At 41.2% G+C, this 14159-nt stretch overlaps 1 protein-coding gene across 21 annotated transcripts in view; it reads left to right on the top strand.

The window, feature by feature from the left end:
- LOC113036849 (protocadherin gamma-C5-like) overlaps positions 1-14159 on the top strand; it is a 276532-nt gene that overhangs the window by 105101 nt on the left and 157272 nt on the right. The window contains exons 1-2 of one of the 21 annotated variants that reach the window (XM_026193483.1): positions 109-1418; positions 5081-6414. The exons of 17 other annotated variants lie outside the window; for them this stretch is intronic. In XM_026193483.1, the coding sequence (XP_026049268.1) occupies positions 308-1418; positions 5081-6414 (2445 nt within the window). In that variant the 5' untranslated portion in view covers positions 109-307. Of the gene's footprint in view, positions 1-108; positions 1419-3634; positions 6415-7184; positions 8108-10063; position 14159 lie in introns of those variants that run through there. 3 more of the 21 variants (XM_026193477.1, XM_026193743.1, XM_026193751.1) reach the window with 3 other exon arrangements.

Consider the following 14159-nt stretch of genomic DNA (forward strand, 5'->3'; position numbering starts at 1 on the left):
CGGCTTAGATCGTTGTTACAAAGATTCAAGTCTCGTGTGATTTCTACCTTTTAGACTCTAAGGGACGCTGTTGGCCGCTGAAATAATATCTCTGTTTTGTTGTCATTCAGTCCATCCTCTCAGAAATCACACGGCGAGGACGGCTTTCTGTGTTTTGCCGAGGGTTCATGTGAACGAAGTCTCACAGATTTCCGTTTAACGGTGGAGAACAATTTTATGAGCCAACCAGCTACTGGTATACTAGGGTATTTTTGTTACTGCCTAAAGAGACGATTTTTTCTTTCTTTGTATCTTTTTTGTCTGAGTAATGGCGCCTATAAGACGTCTACCTTACATATCACCAGGATGGCGATCATTTTGTGGAGTACGACGTCGCATAGGATCGCTTCTGTTGCTGCTTCTTGCGGTTAACATGGTAGGTGGTCAGATTCGGTATTCTATACCTGAGGAGATGAAGAAAGGCTCTGTTATCGGCAATGTGGCGCAGGATCTTGGCTTGGATCTGAAAAGGCTCAGCTCAGGGCGGGCCCGTATCGTGACCGGAGAAAATGTTCACTACACCGAGCTGCAGAAAGACAAAGGGATTCTGGTCGTGAATGAGAGAATAGACCGAGAGCAGCTTTGTGGGGACGTAACGCCGTGTAGTTTCAGCTTTGAGATGATTTTGGAAAACCCGATGGAACTACACAGAATAACTGTCGAGGTTTTGGATATAAATGATCACGCACCTGTCTTCCCAAACAAAGATAAACCCATCAGTTTTGAAATAAGCGAATCAGCTGCAGTTGAAGTACGTTTTCCTCTGCAGAGCGCGGAGGATCTAGATGTAGGCCAAAACGCTCTGCTAAATTATATTCTGTCCCCAAACGACAATTTTATATTGAAACAACATTCAAATCCAGATGGTGGTAAATATGTTGAAATGGTGCTCCAGAAACCTTTAGACAGAGAGCGACACCCGCATTTCTCTTTGAAATTAATCGCAGTTGATGGAGGAACACCGCAGAGATCTGGTACAGTAAGTATAGATGTGATTGTGTTAGACGCCAACGACAATATTCCAGTTTTTAATCAATCAGTGTACAAAGCATCTGTGTTGGAAAACACAAAAACAGGGACTAGTATTATTACAGTAAATGCCACAGACGCAGACAGTGGATCATATGGACACATTACATACAGTTTGTCCAAAATGAAAGGAAGTGTAGCAGAAATATTTACGATTGATGAAAAGACGGGAACAATCTACGTGTCTGGTCAGATAGATTATGAAAAATACCGAAAATACGAGTTGAGGGTAGAGGCAAAGGATCACGGTGGACTAACTGGGACAAGTAAAGTTATATTTGATGTTATTGATGTTAATGATAATGCTCCTATTATAAATGTAATGTCATTTTCTAGTCCCCTGTCAGAGGATGCAACTCCCGGGACAACTATTGCAATTTTGAATATAAAAGACACAGATTCTGAGAGAAATGGGCAAATTAAATGTTCGATTGATGGTAAACTTCCCTTTAAAATTGAAACATCTCTGACAAATTATTACAATTTGGTCTCAGATCAACACTTTGACAGAGAATCCGTCTCAGAATATAACATAACAATTAAAGCCACCGATTTTGGGTCTCCCCCTCTGTCTAGTTCAACAAAATTGCATCTAAAAATCTCTGACGTCAATGACAATGCACCATTATTTGATAAAAACAGCTATACTGCTTATATCACAGAGAATAACTCTCCTGGATTTTCCATATTCACTGTGAGTGCGCGGGACTGTGATTGGAATCAAAACGCTAGAATCTCATATCTTTTAGAGGAAAAACAGGTCAGTGGGAGTCCAGTTTCTACTTATGTGTCTCTAAACAGTGAAGCTGGAGTTCTTAACGCGGTTCGCACCTTTGATTATGAGCAAATCAAACAGTTTGAGTTAGTAATTAAAGCACAGGATGGAGGCTCTCCTCCACTCAGCAGCAACGTGACTGTGAAAATAATGATCCGGGACCAGAACGACAACCCCCCTCAGGTTCTGTACCCAGTCCAGACTGGTGGCTCTCTGGTGGCTGAAATGGTGCCTCGTTCAGCAGATGTGGGCTATCTGGTGACTAAAGTGGTGGCTGTTGATGTGGACTCTGGACAGAATGCCTGGCTCTCCTACAAACTGCAGAAAGCCACAGACAGGGCGCTGTTTGAAGTGGGCTTACAGAATGGAGAAATCAGAACTATCCGCCAAGTCACTGATAAAGATGCTGTCAAACAAAGACTGACTGTTATAGTGGAGGACAACGGGCAGCCCTCTCGTTCTGCTACAGTCATCGTTAACGTGGCGGTGGCGGACAGCTTCCCTGAAGTGCTGTCGGAGTTCACTGAGTTGACCCACGACAAGGAGTACAATGACAACCTGACTTTTTACTTAGTCTTGGCTCTGGCTGTAGTTTCCTTCCTCTTCATCACGTGTTTAGTGGTTATTATATCAGTCAAAATCTACAGGTGGAGACAGTCTCGCATCCTGTATCACTCCAACCTGCCTGTCATTCCATATTATCCACCACGTTACTCGGACACTGTGGGGACAGGGACTCTGCCACATGTGTACAATTACGAGGTGTGCAGGACGACTGACTCCAGAAAGAGTGACTGTAAGTTCGGCAGAGCTGGTAGTCAGAACGTGCTGATAATGGACCCCAGTTCTACAGGAACGATGCAGCGGATACAGAGTGAAAAGAGCATCCTGGATGAACCAGACTCTCCTCTAGAGGTCAGTCAGAGGATATTTTTATATCTGTTCTCGTACTGTATGTAATTACTCTGATGAAAGGCTTTGCAGCATTATACATTTCTCAGCACCAAGGACAGCGTCTCAGATTTCCTCTGCATAAAGGTAGGTGTATATAGCTTCTGTAAAAGGTCTTATATAGTTAATTTTTAAAGGAATGTCCTCTTATAAAGTCCCTAATAGTTTCCAGTTGTTTTTTATATCCAAATGTCTTTGTTTATAGAGTATTAATGATCACACTCCAAGTTTCTTGTGCAATGTTTCCTGGCAGTGTTTTACTTGCTTACCATTCTCTTGCCATAGTTATGAAGATATTTCAAAGTGGACCCTGGAAAGGTAAAATATTAAGACAAAGTAGAAAGAAGGTATGCGTTTCTTAAAAGCATTCTTACTTTCTTGTGGAGTCCATATGCTCATCCAATGTCTATTCAATTACTCAACTCATTCATACCGACTTATTTTATAGTGCTTATGCTTTCGATGCTGCCTAAGTCGCCGTAAGACTTTGCATTCACTGAATTATGTCAGAATCAGATAATCATTACATTAGGACTGATATATCTATAGTTTACTCTAAGGCAACACTTCTATTTAATTTAATTTCCTTTTTCTTTGATGTTTTCTTTTTTCCTGTGTGAGTCACGGTAGTGTTGGTCTGGCGTTTAAAAATTCTGTTGAAACTTCGGTTTCAGTATTAGTCGTTCGTTTCAAATTTTCTTAGTATTTTGGTTGCTTTTGTTTTTGTTGTTGGTGTTTTTGTTGTTAACTATATATATTCTTACTTCATAAATGTCTTCATTAAGCAGAATGGTGACAATAAAAGAAATTAAACATGCCCCCCCCCCCCCCCCCCCTCACCACACACACACACACTTAGAGTTATAACAGTTGTTCAATACTCATTTGTCAAATCTCGTATGATTTCCACCTTTTAGACTCTAAGGGACGCTGTTGGCCAGTAAAATATTTTTGATCTTACGTTGCCATTTTGTTCATCCCCCCAGTAGTCATGCAGTGAAATGGGCGCTCTGTGTTTTGTCCATAGATCGTATGAACAGGGTCTCACAGACTTCCATTTACAACTTGAATTAAATGTAACGTGGCCGCTAATATACCGGGAGCCTTTTTGTTTTCTAATTCCTAAGGAGATATATCTTTTTTTTAAGTTTTGTTTTTCTTTTTTTGTCTGAGTGATGGCGACTGTAAGGCGTCAAACCCGCGTCCCATCAAAATGGGAATCATTTTGTGGAGTACGACGTCACATAGGATCGCTTCTGTTGCTGCTTCTTGCGGTTAACATGGTAGGTGGTCAGATTCGGTATTCTATACCCGAGGAGATGAAGAAAGGCTCTGTTATTGGTAATGTGGCGCAGGATCTTGGCTTGGATCTGAAAAGGCTCCTCTCAGGGCGGGCCCGTATCGTGACCGGAGAAAGCGTTCACTACACCGAGCTGCAGAAAGACAAAGGGACTCTGGTCGTCAATGAGAGAATAGACCGAGAGCAGCTTTGTGGGGACGTAACGCCGTGTAGTCTCAGCTTTGAGATGATTTTAGAAAACCCGATGGAACTACACAGAATAACTGTCGAGGTTTTGGATATAAATGATCACGCACCTGTCTTCCCAAACAAAGATAAACCCATCAGTTTTGAAATAAGCGAATCAGCTGCAGTTGAAGTACGTTTTCCTCTGCAGAGCGCGCAGGATCTAGATGTGGGCCAAAACGCTCTGAAAAATTATATTCTGTCCCCAAACGACAATTTTATATTGAAACAACATTCAAATCCAGATGGAAGAAAATATGTTGAAATGGTGCTCCAGAAACCTTTAGACAGAGAGCGACACCCGCATTTCTCTTTGAAATTAATCGCAGTTGATGGAGGAACACCGCAGAGATCTGGTACAGTAAATATAGATGTGACTGTGTTAGACGCCAACGACAATATTCCAGTTTTTAATCAATCAGTGTACAAAGCATCTGTGTTGGAAAACACGAAAACAGGGACTAGTATCATTACAGTAAATGCAACAGACGCAGACAGTGGATCATATGGACACATTACATACAGTTTATCCGAAATGAAAGAAAGTGCAGCGGATATATTTAGAATTAATGAAAACACCGGAATAATTTACGTGTCTGGTCAGATTGACTACGAGAAAGACAAAAAATACGAGTTGAGGGTAGAGGCAAAAGATCACGGTGGACTAACTGGGACAAGTAAAGTTATATTTGATGTTATTGATGTTAATGATAATGCTCCTATTATAAATGTAATGTCATTTTCTAGTCCCCTGTCAGAAGATTCCCGACCTGGTACAACAATTGCAATTTTGAATATAAAAGACGCAGATTCTGAGAGAAATGGGCAAATTAAATGTTCGATTGATGGTAAACTTCCCTTTAAAATCGAATCATCTCTGACAAATTATTACAATTTGGTCTCAGATCAACACTTTGACAGAGAATCCGTCTCAGAATATAACATAACAATTACAGCCACCGATTTTGGGTCTCTCCCTCTGTCTAGTTCAACAAAATTGCATCTAAAAATCTCTGACGTCAACGACAACGCACCATTGTTTGATAAAAACAGCTATACTGCTTATATCACAGAGAATAACTCTCCTGGATTTTCCATATTTACTGTGAGTGCGCGGGACTGTGATTGGAATCAAAATGCTAGAATCTCATATCTTTTAGAGGACACACAGGTCGGTGGGAATCCAGTTTCTACTTATGTGTCTTTAAACTCTGAAACTGGAGTTCTTAACGCGGTTCGCACCTTTGATTATGAGCAAACCAAACAGTTTGAGTTAGTAATTAAAGCGCAGGATGGAGGCTCTCCTCCACTCAGCAGCAACGTGACTGTGAAAATAATAGTTCAGGACCAGAACGACAACCCCCCTCAAGTTCTGTACCCAGTCCAGACTGGTGGCTCTCTGGTGGCCGAAATGGTGCCTCGTTCAGCAGATGTGGGCTATCTGGTGACTAAAGTGGTGGCTGTTGATGTGGACTCTGGACAGAATGCCTGGCTCTCCTATAAACTGCAGAAAGCCACAGACAGGGCGCTGTTTGAAGTGGGCTTACAGAATGGAGAAATCAGAACTATCCGCCAAGTCACTGATAAAGATGCTGTCAAGCAAAGACTGACTGTTATAGTGGAGGACAACGGGCAGCCCTCTCGTTCAGCTACAGTCATTGTTAACGTGGCGGTGGCAGATAGCTTCCCTGAAGTGCTGTCGGAGTTCACTGAGTTGACCCACGACAAGGAGTACAATGACAACCTGACTTTTTACTTAGTCTTGGCTCTGGCTGTAGTTTCCTTCCTCTTCATCACGTGTTTAGTGGTTATTATATCAGTCAAAATCTACAGATGGAGACAGTCTCGCATCCTGTATCACTCCAACCTGCCTGTCATTCCATATTATCCACCACGTTACTCAGACACTTTGGGGACAGGGACTCTACCACATGTATATAATTACGAGGTGTGCAGGACGACTGACTCCAGAAAGAGTGACATGAAATATATGCAACCGATGAGTCAAAGTTTAGTGAGTGTGGATGGAGCTGTAGACGATGTACCGCAAGTGGACAAGCAACTGTCAGGCAACCGTTCCCAAATGTCTACTTTGGTGAGTGATAATCTAATCTTTTCTGTTCCATTTTCCTGAACTCAGCACTCACCTTTAACCTTCTAAGACCCGAACTCATTCATGGCATGCATGTTTAATTTCTCTTTGCTATTTGAGCTGATTGGGATCAAAGAATCATCTTTTTACGTCATGTAGTTTCTGAGAAAAATGATATCCACTTACGAGGACATTCGTTTTAAATTTCGATAGAACACTATAAAGTCATAATCGAGTAATGCTGCAAAACTCTTTATTTGGTGTCTGAACACAGCAGTATTTTTCCTGAGTACAAAAACAAACTGAGAAACAACAATTGTGCCCCTATGAGCAATATAGCTCACTGGAAGTGCTGTTAACAGTTGCAGGAAGATGTATGTCTGTAACAAAGTATGGATAAAGATATCTGACCCTTGTAGAGGAACATTTAGTATTGTGGTCTAGACAACCCAAAATGTGATGTTCACATATATAGACGCCAGGTCCTAGGAGGTTAAATGTTGGTGAAAGTTTATCAAAAGCAACTTAGTGTAGCTTTCTGCCTTTGTTCCCCCCATAATATTCTCTGATTTCTAACTGATTTTTATATTTCTTTTAAACCACCATGAGCAACATCTTTATTGCACCTTTGTATTACTTTGATGTTCTACATTTTTGTGGCATTTATATCTCTGTTTGACTGCGCAGACTTTTTTTAACCTTTCTTTATTAAAGCGTACTCAAAATCTCATCTTTTTCAAGGTTTTGAATGTATTATACTTTCATCTATATATTCTGACTTATTAAATATAATAACAACATAATTGCACCAGTAGCAGTTCTACTCATTTATTATTTTTGCATTTAAGAATAATATAAGAATCATCATTTTAAGTTCACCTTATTATACATTTTTTTAAGTATTATTATTTGCAGAAGAATTTGCTTTGTATTACTCGGTGTTTACTGACTATGGACTGTAAGGGACGCTGTTGGTTAACTCACATATTTTGTAACCTATTATGTCAGGATCCTCTCCCTTTTCTCCCTGCTTCCAAAAGAAAGGGTGTTAACGTTCATTATATAGGTGGCAGTGGAATAGAATAGATGTCTTTCATTTTACATTGACTGAATGAAAAAAAAAACTTTTAGGCTGTCTTTGCATATTCAGTTCTTTTTTCCCGAATAAGAATCGTACCAAGATCGATTTCTTTTAATATGGATTGTGGATATAAAACCTACGCCCTGTGTGTAAAATGGCGCTTTTCCTGCAAAGGCAATTGGCAGATTCTTTTCTTCATGTTTTGTATGATCCATGTGGTCACTGGACATATTCGATACTCTATCCCAGAGGAGATGAAGAAAGGCTCGCTCATCGGTAATGTAGCACAGGACCTTGGTTTGGATCTCAAAAGGCTCCGTTCGGGTCGGCCCCGTATCGTGACCGGCGACAGCATCCAGTACACCGAGCTGCAGACAGACAAAGGGATTTTAGTCGTCAAAGAGAGAATAGACCGAGAGCAGCTGTGTGGAGACACAACCCCGTGCAGTTTCAGCTTTGAAGTGATTTTAGAAAATCCTATGGAGCTACATCAAATCACAGTTGAAATAACGGATATAAACGACCATTCGCCAACCTTCAAACGAAACAGTATCAATTTTGAAATCAGCGAAATAGCCAGTACCGGCGCTCGTTTCCCTTTGACGATGGCAGAAGATCCAGACGTGGGTGTTAACGGACTTAGAGAATATTTTCTGACCGACAATGACAATTTTGTTCTTAAACAAAACTCGAATGCAGACGGGAAGAAATACGCAGAGATGGTGCTTCAGAAGCCGCTGGACAGGGAGACAAATCCTAGTCTGTCTCTAAAGCTAATAGCTGTAGATGGTGGGACTCCGCAGAGATCTGGTACAGTAAATATCGATATAACTGTTCTCGATGCAAATGATAATGCTCCAGTATTCAATCAATCTGTATATAAAGCCACAGTCATGGAAAATTCTCCCAGAGATACTTACGTTATCACTGTTAATGCCAGTGACGCAGATTTCGGATCAAACGCTATCGCAACTTATATTTTTTCAGATCTCAACAGTGGTCTCAGTGATGTGTTTATGATTGACGAAAAAACTGGTGTCATTTCAATAACAGGCTCTACTGATTATGAAAAAAACAAAAAATACGAACTTCGAATCGAGGCAAAAGATCAGGGAGGTTTGACAGATTCAAGCAAAGTGATAATTGAAGTAACTGATGTTAATGATAACGCTCCTATCATAAGTGTTATGTCATTCACTAGTCCCGTGTCCGAGGACTCTCCTCCTGGTACCACTATTGGCATCATAAATGTAAAAGATCTGGACTCGGGTGATAACGGACAAGTAAACTGTAGAATAGAACAAAACGCGCCTTTCAAAATTAAATCTAATTTAAGAAATTACTATACGTTGGTAACAGATACTGTATTAGATCGTGAAAGCGTTTCAGAATATAACATCACAGTTGTTGCGACAGATGCAGGAATACCTCCTCTTTCAACAAAAAGAACCTTTCATTTAAAGGTCTCTGACGTAAACGATAATGCTCCGGTATTTTCTCAAAGTGTTTACAAATCGTTTATCATAGAGAATAACTCTCCAGGCATTTCTGTTCTCACGCTCGGGGCTAAAGATCCAGATGAAAACCAAAACGCCCGGATATCTTATATACTGGAGAACACTAATATTGGTGGAGCTCCAGTTTCTGAATATGTTACAGTAAATGCAGAAAGCGGAGTCGTGCACGCAGTGCGCTCCTTTGATTATGAACAAATCAAACAGCTGGTTTTTATTGTCAAGGCGCAAGATGGAGGCTCTCCTCCTCTCAGTAACAATGTGACTGTGAAACTGATAGTTCAGGACCAGAACGACAACCCCCCTCAAGTTCTGTATCCAGTCCAGACTGGTGGCTCTCTGGTGGCTGAAATGGTGCCTCGTTCAGCAGATGTGGGCTATCTGGTGACTAAAGTGGTGGCTGTTGATGTGGACTCTGGACAGAATGCCTGGCTCTCCTACAAACTGCAGAAAGCCACAGACAGGGCGCTGTTTGAAGTGGGCTTACAGAATGGAGAAATCAGAACTATCCGCCAAGTCACTGATAAAGATGCTGTCAAGCAAAGACTGACTGTTATAGTGGAGGACAACGGACAGCCCTCTCGTTCAGCTACAGTCATTGTTAACGTGGCGGTGGCGGACAGCTTCCCTGAAGTGCTGTCGGAGTTCACTGAGTTGACCCACGACAAGGACTACAATGACAACCTGACTTTTTACTTAGTCTTGGCTCTGGCTGTAGTTTCCTTCCTCTTCATCACGTGTTTAGTGGTTATTATATCAGTCAAAATCTACAGGTGGAGACAGTCTCGCATCCTGTATCACTCCAACCTGCCTGTCATTCCATATTATCCACCACGTTACTCAGACACTTTGGGGACAGGGACTCTTCCACATGTGTACAATTACGAGGTGTGCAGGACGACTGACTCCAGAAAGAGTGACTGTAAGTTCGGCAGAGCTGGTAGTCAGAACGTGCTGATAATGGACCCCAGTGCTACAGGAACGATGCAGCGGATACAGAGTGAAAAGAGCATCCTGGATGAACCAGACTCTCCTCTAGAGGTCAGTTAGAGGATATTTGTATATCTATTCTCGTTCTTTACTTAATTACTCTGATGCAAAGCTTCCCAGCATTATACATTTCTCAGCACCAAGGACAGCGTCTCAGTTTTCCTCTGCATATAGGTAGGCCTACAAAGCTTTTGTAAAAGGTCTTACATGGTTACTTTTTAAAGGAATGTTTTCTTATAAAGTGACTCATAGTTTCCAGTTGTTTTCTATATCCAAATGTCTTTGTTTATAGAGTATTGATGATCACACGCCATGTTTTTGTGCAATGTTTCCTGGCAGTGTTTTACTTGCTTACCATTCGCTTGCCATAGTTATGAAGATATTTCAAGGGGACCCTGGAAAGGTAAAATATTAACAAAAGTAGAAAGACGGTATGTGTTTCTTAAAAGCATTCTTTCTCTCTTGTGGAGTCCATATGCTCATCCAATGTCTATTCAATTACTCGACTCTTTCATACCCACTTATGTTATAGTGCTTATGCTTTCGATGCTGCCTGAGTCACCGTAAGACTTTGCATTCACTGGATTATATCAGAATCAGATAATCACTACATTAGGACTTATACATCTATAGTTTACTCTAAGGCAACACTTCTATTTAATTTAATTTTCTTTTGTTTTGTTTGTGTTCTTCTTTCCTGTCCGAGTCCCGGTATTCTTGGTCTGGACTCTGCCGTTTAAAAATTCTGTTGAAACTGCGGTTTCTGTTAGGTCGTTCGTTTCAAATTCTCTTAGCATTTTGTAGTTGTTGTTGTTTTTATCTATCTATATTCCTACTTGAAAAAGGTCTTTATTAAGCAGAATGTTGACAATATGAGAAATTAAATATTACCCCCCCACAGTCAGTGATATGTTTTGGCGGTTTACGTTTCTCGTATTTAGTTAGTTCGCATTCATGTTTTTCCGACCCTGTCCTACTTTTTATGAAATATGCGAAATGTTAAGTGTGTAGCTGTAGCAGTACATCCATACCTGAACACAGTGACGTATTTCCTGAATCAACTTATGTGAGGTGACTTATTCGAGATGGTTGGAACACTAGTACCAATATTACTTGCATTTGTAATTAAAACATCGTCTTTATGTGAGTTTTCACCGTCAGCTGGCTTTGCCAACCTTAAATGTCGTGCCTTTTAGCTTTACAGCTCTTTTTACTGTTGTACTTTTGTGTTTTCATGGAGTGTGTTCTGTTTTGACAATGCATATTCAAATGTAATTCATATAGTATTTTAATATACATTTTTGGGAACCTTTGTTATAATTATTATTATTAGAAGTAGTAGTAGTAGTAGTAGCGGAAGTATTTTTCTGAACACCTGTTGTAGCAGAACATCTTGGACATATTTGTATTTTTTTGATTGCACTAAATGTCTCATGACATTGCCAAAGAAAGAAAGAAAGCGCACGGTGTTACTGATTGTGGACTCTAAGGGACGCTGTTGGTCAATATAACATTTTTTTCTAAAACACTATGACACAATCTCCTCCCTTACCGCCGTTGCTCGTCAAGAAAAGCCGATAGTAGTCATTATATGGGCTCACAATCGAAGAAAACGCACATCTCATTCTTTATATCTAAAAGATAGAATACAGTAGTTTATCATTGGTGATATATTAACTTTAGAACCCAGAATAAGTGAAGCGATTTACAATTTCCTTTAACTATGGATTGTGGATTAAAAGGATACACCCGGTGTATAAAATGGCGCTTTGGCTGTGGACGCAATTGGCATTTCTTCTTGCTCATTTTTTGTCTGATTCATATGGTCACTGGACATATTCGATACTCTATCCCAGAGGAGATGAAGAAAGGCTCACTCATCGGTAATGTAGCACAGGACCTCGGCTTGAATCTCAAAAGGCTCCGTTTGGGTCGGGCCCGTATCGTGACCGGCGACAGCATCCAGTACACCGAGCTGCAGACAGACAAAGGGATTTTAGTCGTCAAAGAGAGAATAGACCGAGAGCAGCTGTGTGGAGACACCACCCCGTGCAGTTTCAGCTTTGAGGTAATTTTAGAAAATCCTATGGAGCTACATCAAATCACAGTTGAAATAACGGATATAAACGACCATTCGCCAACCTTCAAACGAAACAGTATCAATTTTGAAATCAGCGAATCAGCCAGTGCTGGTGCTCGATTTTCTTTAACCAGTGCAGAAGATCCAGACGTGGGTGTTAACGGACTTAGAGAATATTTTCTGGCCGAGAATGACAATTTTGTTCTTAAACAAAACTCGAATGCAGACGGGAAGAAATACGCAGAGATGGTGCTTCAGAAGCCGCTGGACAGGGAGACAAATCCTAATCTGTCTCTAAAGCTAATAGCTGTAGATGGTGGGACTCCGCAGAGATCTGGCACCGTAAATATCGATATAACTGTTCTCGATGTAAATGATAATGCTCCAGTATTCAATCAATCTGTATATAAAGCCACAGTCATGGAAAATTCTCCCCGAGATACTTACGTTACCACTGTTAATGCCAGTGACGCAGATTTCGGGTCAAATAGCATTGTGACTTATTATTTTTCAGATCTCAACAGTGGTCTCAGTGATGTGTTTATGATTGACGAAAAACATGGTATAATTTCAATAACAGGCTTTATTGATTATGAAAAGGACAAAAAGTACGAACTTCGAATCGACGCCAGAGATCAGGGAGGTTTAACAGACTCAAGCAAAGTGATAATTGAAGTAACTGACGTTAATGATAACGCTCCTATCATAAACGTTATGTCATTCACTAGTCCCGTGTCCGAGGACTCTCCTCCTGGTACCACTATTGGCATCATAAATGTAAAAGATCTGGACTCGGGTGATAACGGACAAGTAAACTGTAGAATAGAACAAAACGCGCCTTTCAAAATTAAATCTAATTTAAGAAATTACTATACGTTGGTAACAGATACTGTATTAGATCGTGAAAGCGTTTCAGAATATAACATCACAGTTGTTGCGACAGATGCAGGAATACCTCCTCTTTCAACAAAAAGAACCTTTCATTTAAAGGTCTCTGACGTGAACGATAATGCTCCAGTATTTTCTCAAAGTGTTTACAATACGTTTATCATAGAGAATAACTCTCCAGGCATTTCTGTTCTCACTCTCGGGGCTAAAGATCCCGATGAAAACCAAAACGCCCGGATATCTTATATACTGGAGAACACTAATATTGGTGGAGCTCCAGTTTCTGAATATGTTTCAGTAAATGCAGAAAGCGGAGTCGTGCACGCAGTGCGCTCCTTTGATTATGAGCAAATCAAACAGCTGGTTTTTGTTGTGAAGGCGCAAGATGGAGGCTCTCCTCCTCTCAGTAACAATGTGACTGTGAAACTGATAGTTCAGGACCAGAATGACAACCCCCCTCAGGTTCTGTACCCAGTTCAGACTGGTGGCTCTCTGGTGGCTGAAATGGTGCCTCGTTCAGCAGATGTGGGCTATCTGGTGACTAAAGTGGTGGCTGTTGATGTGGACTCTGGACAGAATGCCTGGCTCTCCTATAAACTGCAGAAAGCCACAGACAGGGCGCTGTTTGAAGTGGGCTTACAGAATGGAGAAATCAGAACTATCCGCCAAGTCACTGATAAAGATGCTGTCAAGCAAAGACTGACTGTTTTAGTGGAGGACAACGGGCAGCCCTCTCGTTCAGCTACAGTCATTGTTAACGTGGCGGTGGCGGACAGCTTCCCTGAAGTGCTGTCGGAGTTCACTGAGTTGACCCACGACAAGGAGTACAATGACAACCTGACTTTCTACTTAGTCTTGGCTCTGGCTGTAGTTTCCTTCCTCTTCATCACGTGTTTAGTGGTTATCATATCAGTCAAAATCTACAGGTGGAGACAGTCTCGCATCCTGTATCACTCCAACCTGCCTGTCATTCCATATTATCCACCACGTTACTCGGACACTTTGGGGACAGGGACTCTGCCACATGTGTACAATTACGAGGTGTGCAGGACGACTGACTCCAGAAAAAGTGACTGTAAGTTCGGCAGAGCTGGTAGTCAGAACGTGCTGATTATGGACCCCAGTGCTACAGGAACGATGCAGCGGATACAGAGTGAAAAGAGCATCCTGGATGAACCAGACTCTCCTCTAGAGG

This window comes from Astatotilapia calliptera, chromosome 2 (assembly GCF_900246225.1).
Source record: "Astatotilapia calliptera chromosome 2, fAstCal1.2, whole genome shotgun sequence".
NCBI classification, from domain to species: Eukaryota; Metazoa; Chordata; class Actinopteri; order Cichliformes; family Cichlidae; genus Astatotilapia; species Astatotilapia calliptera.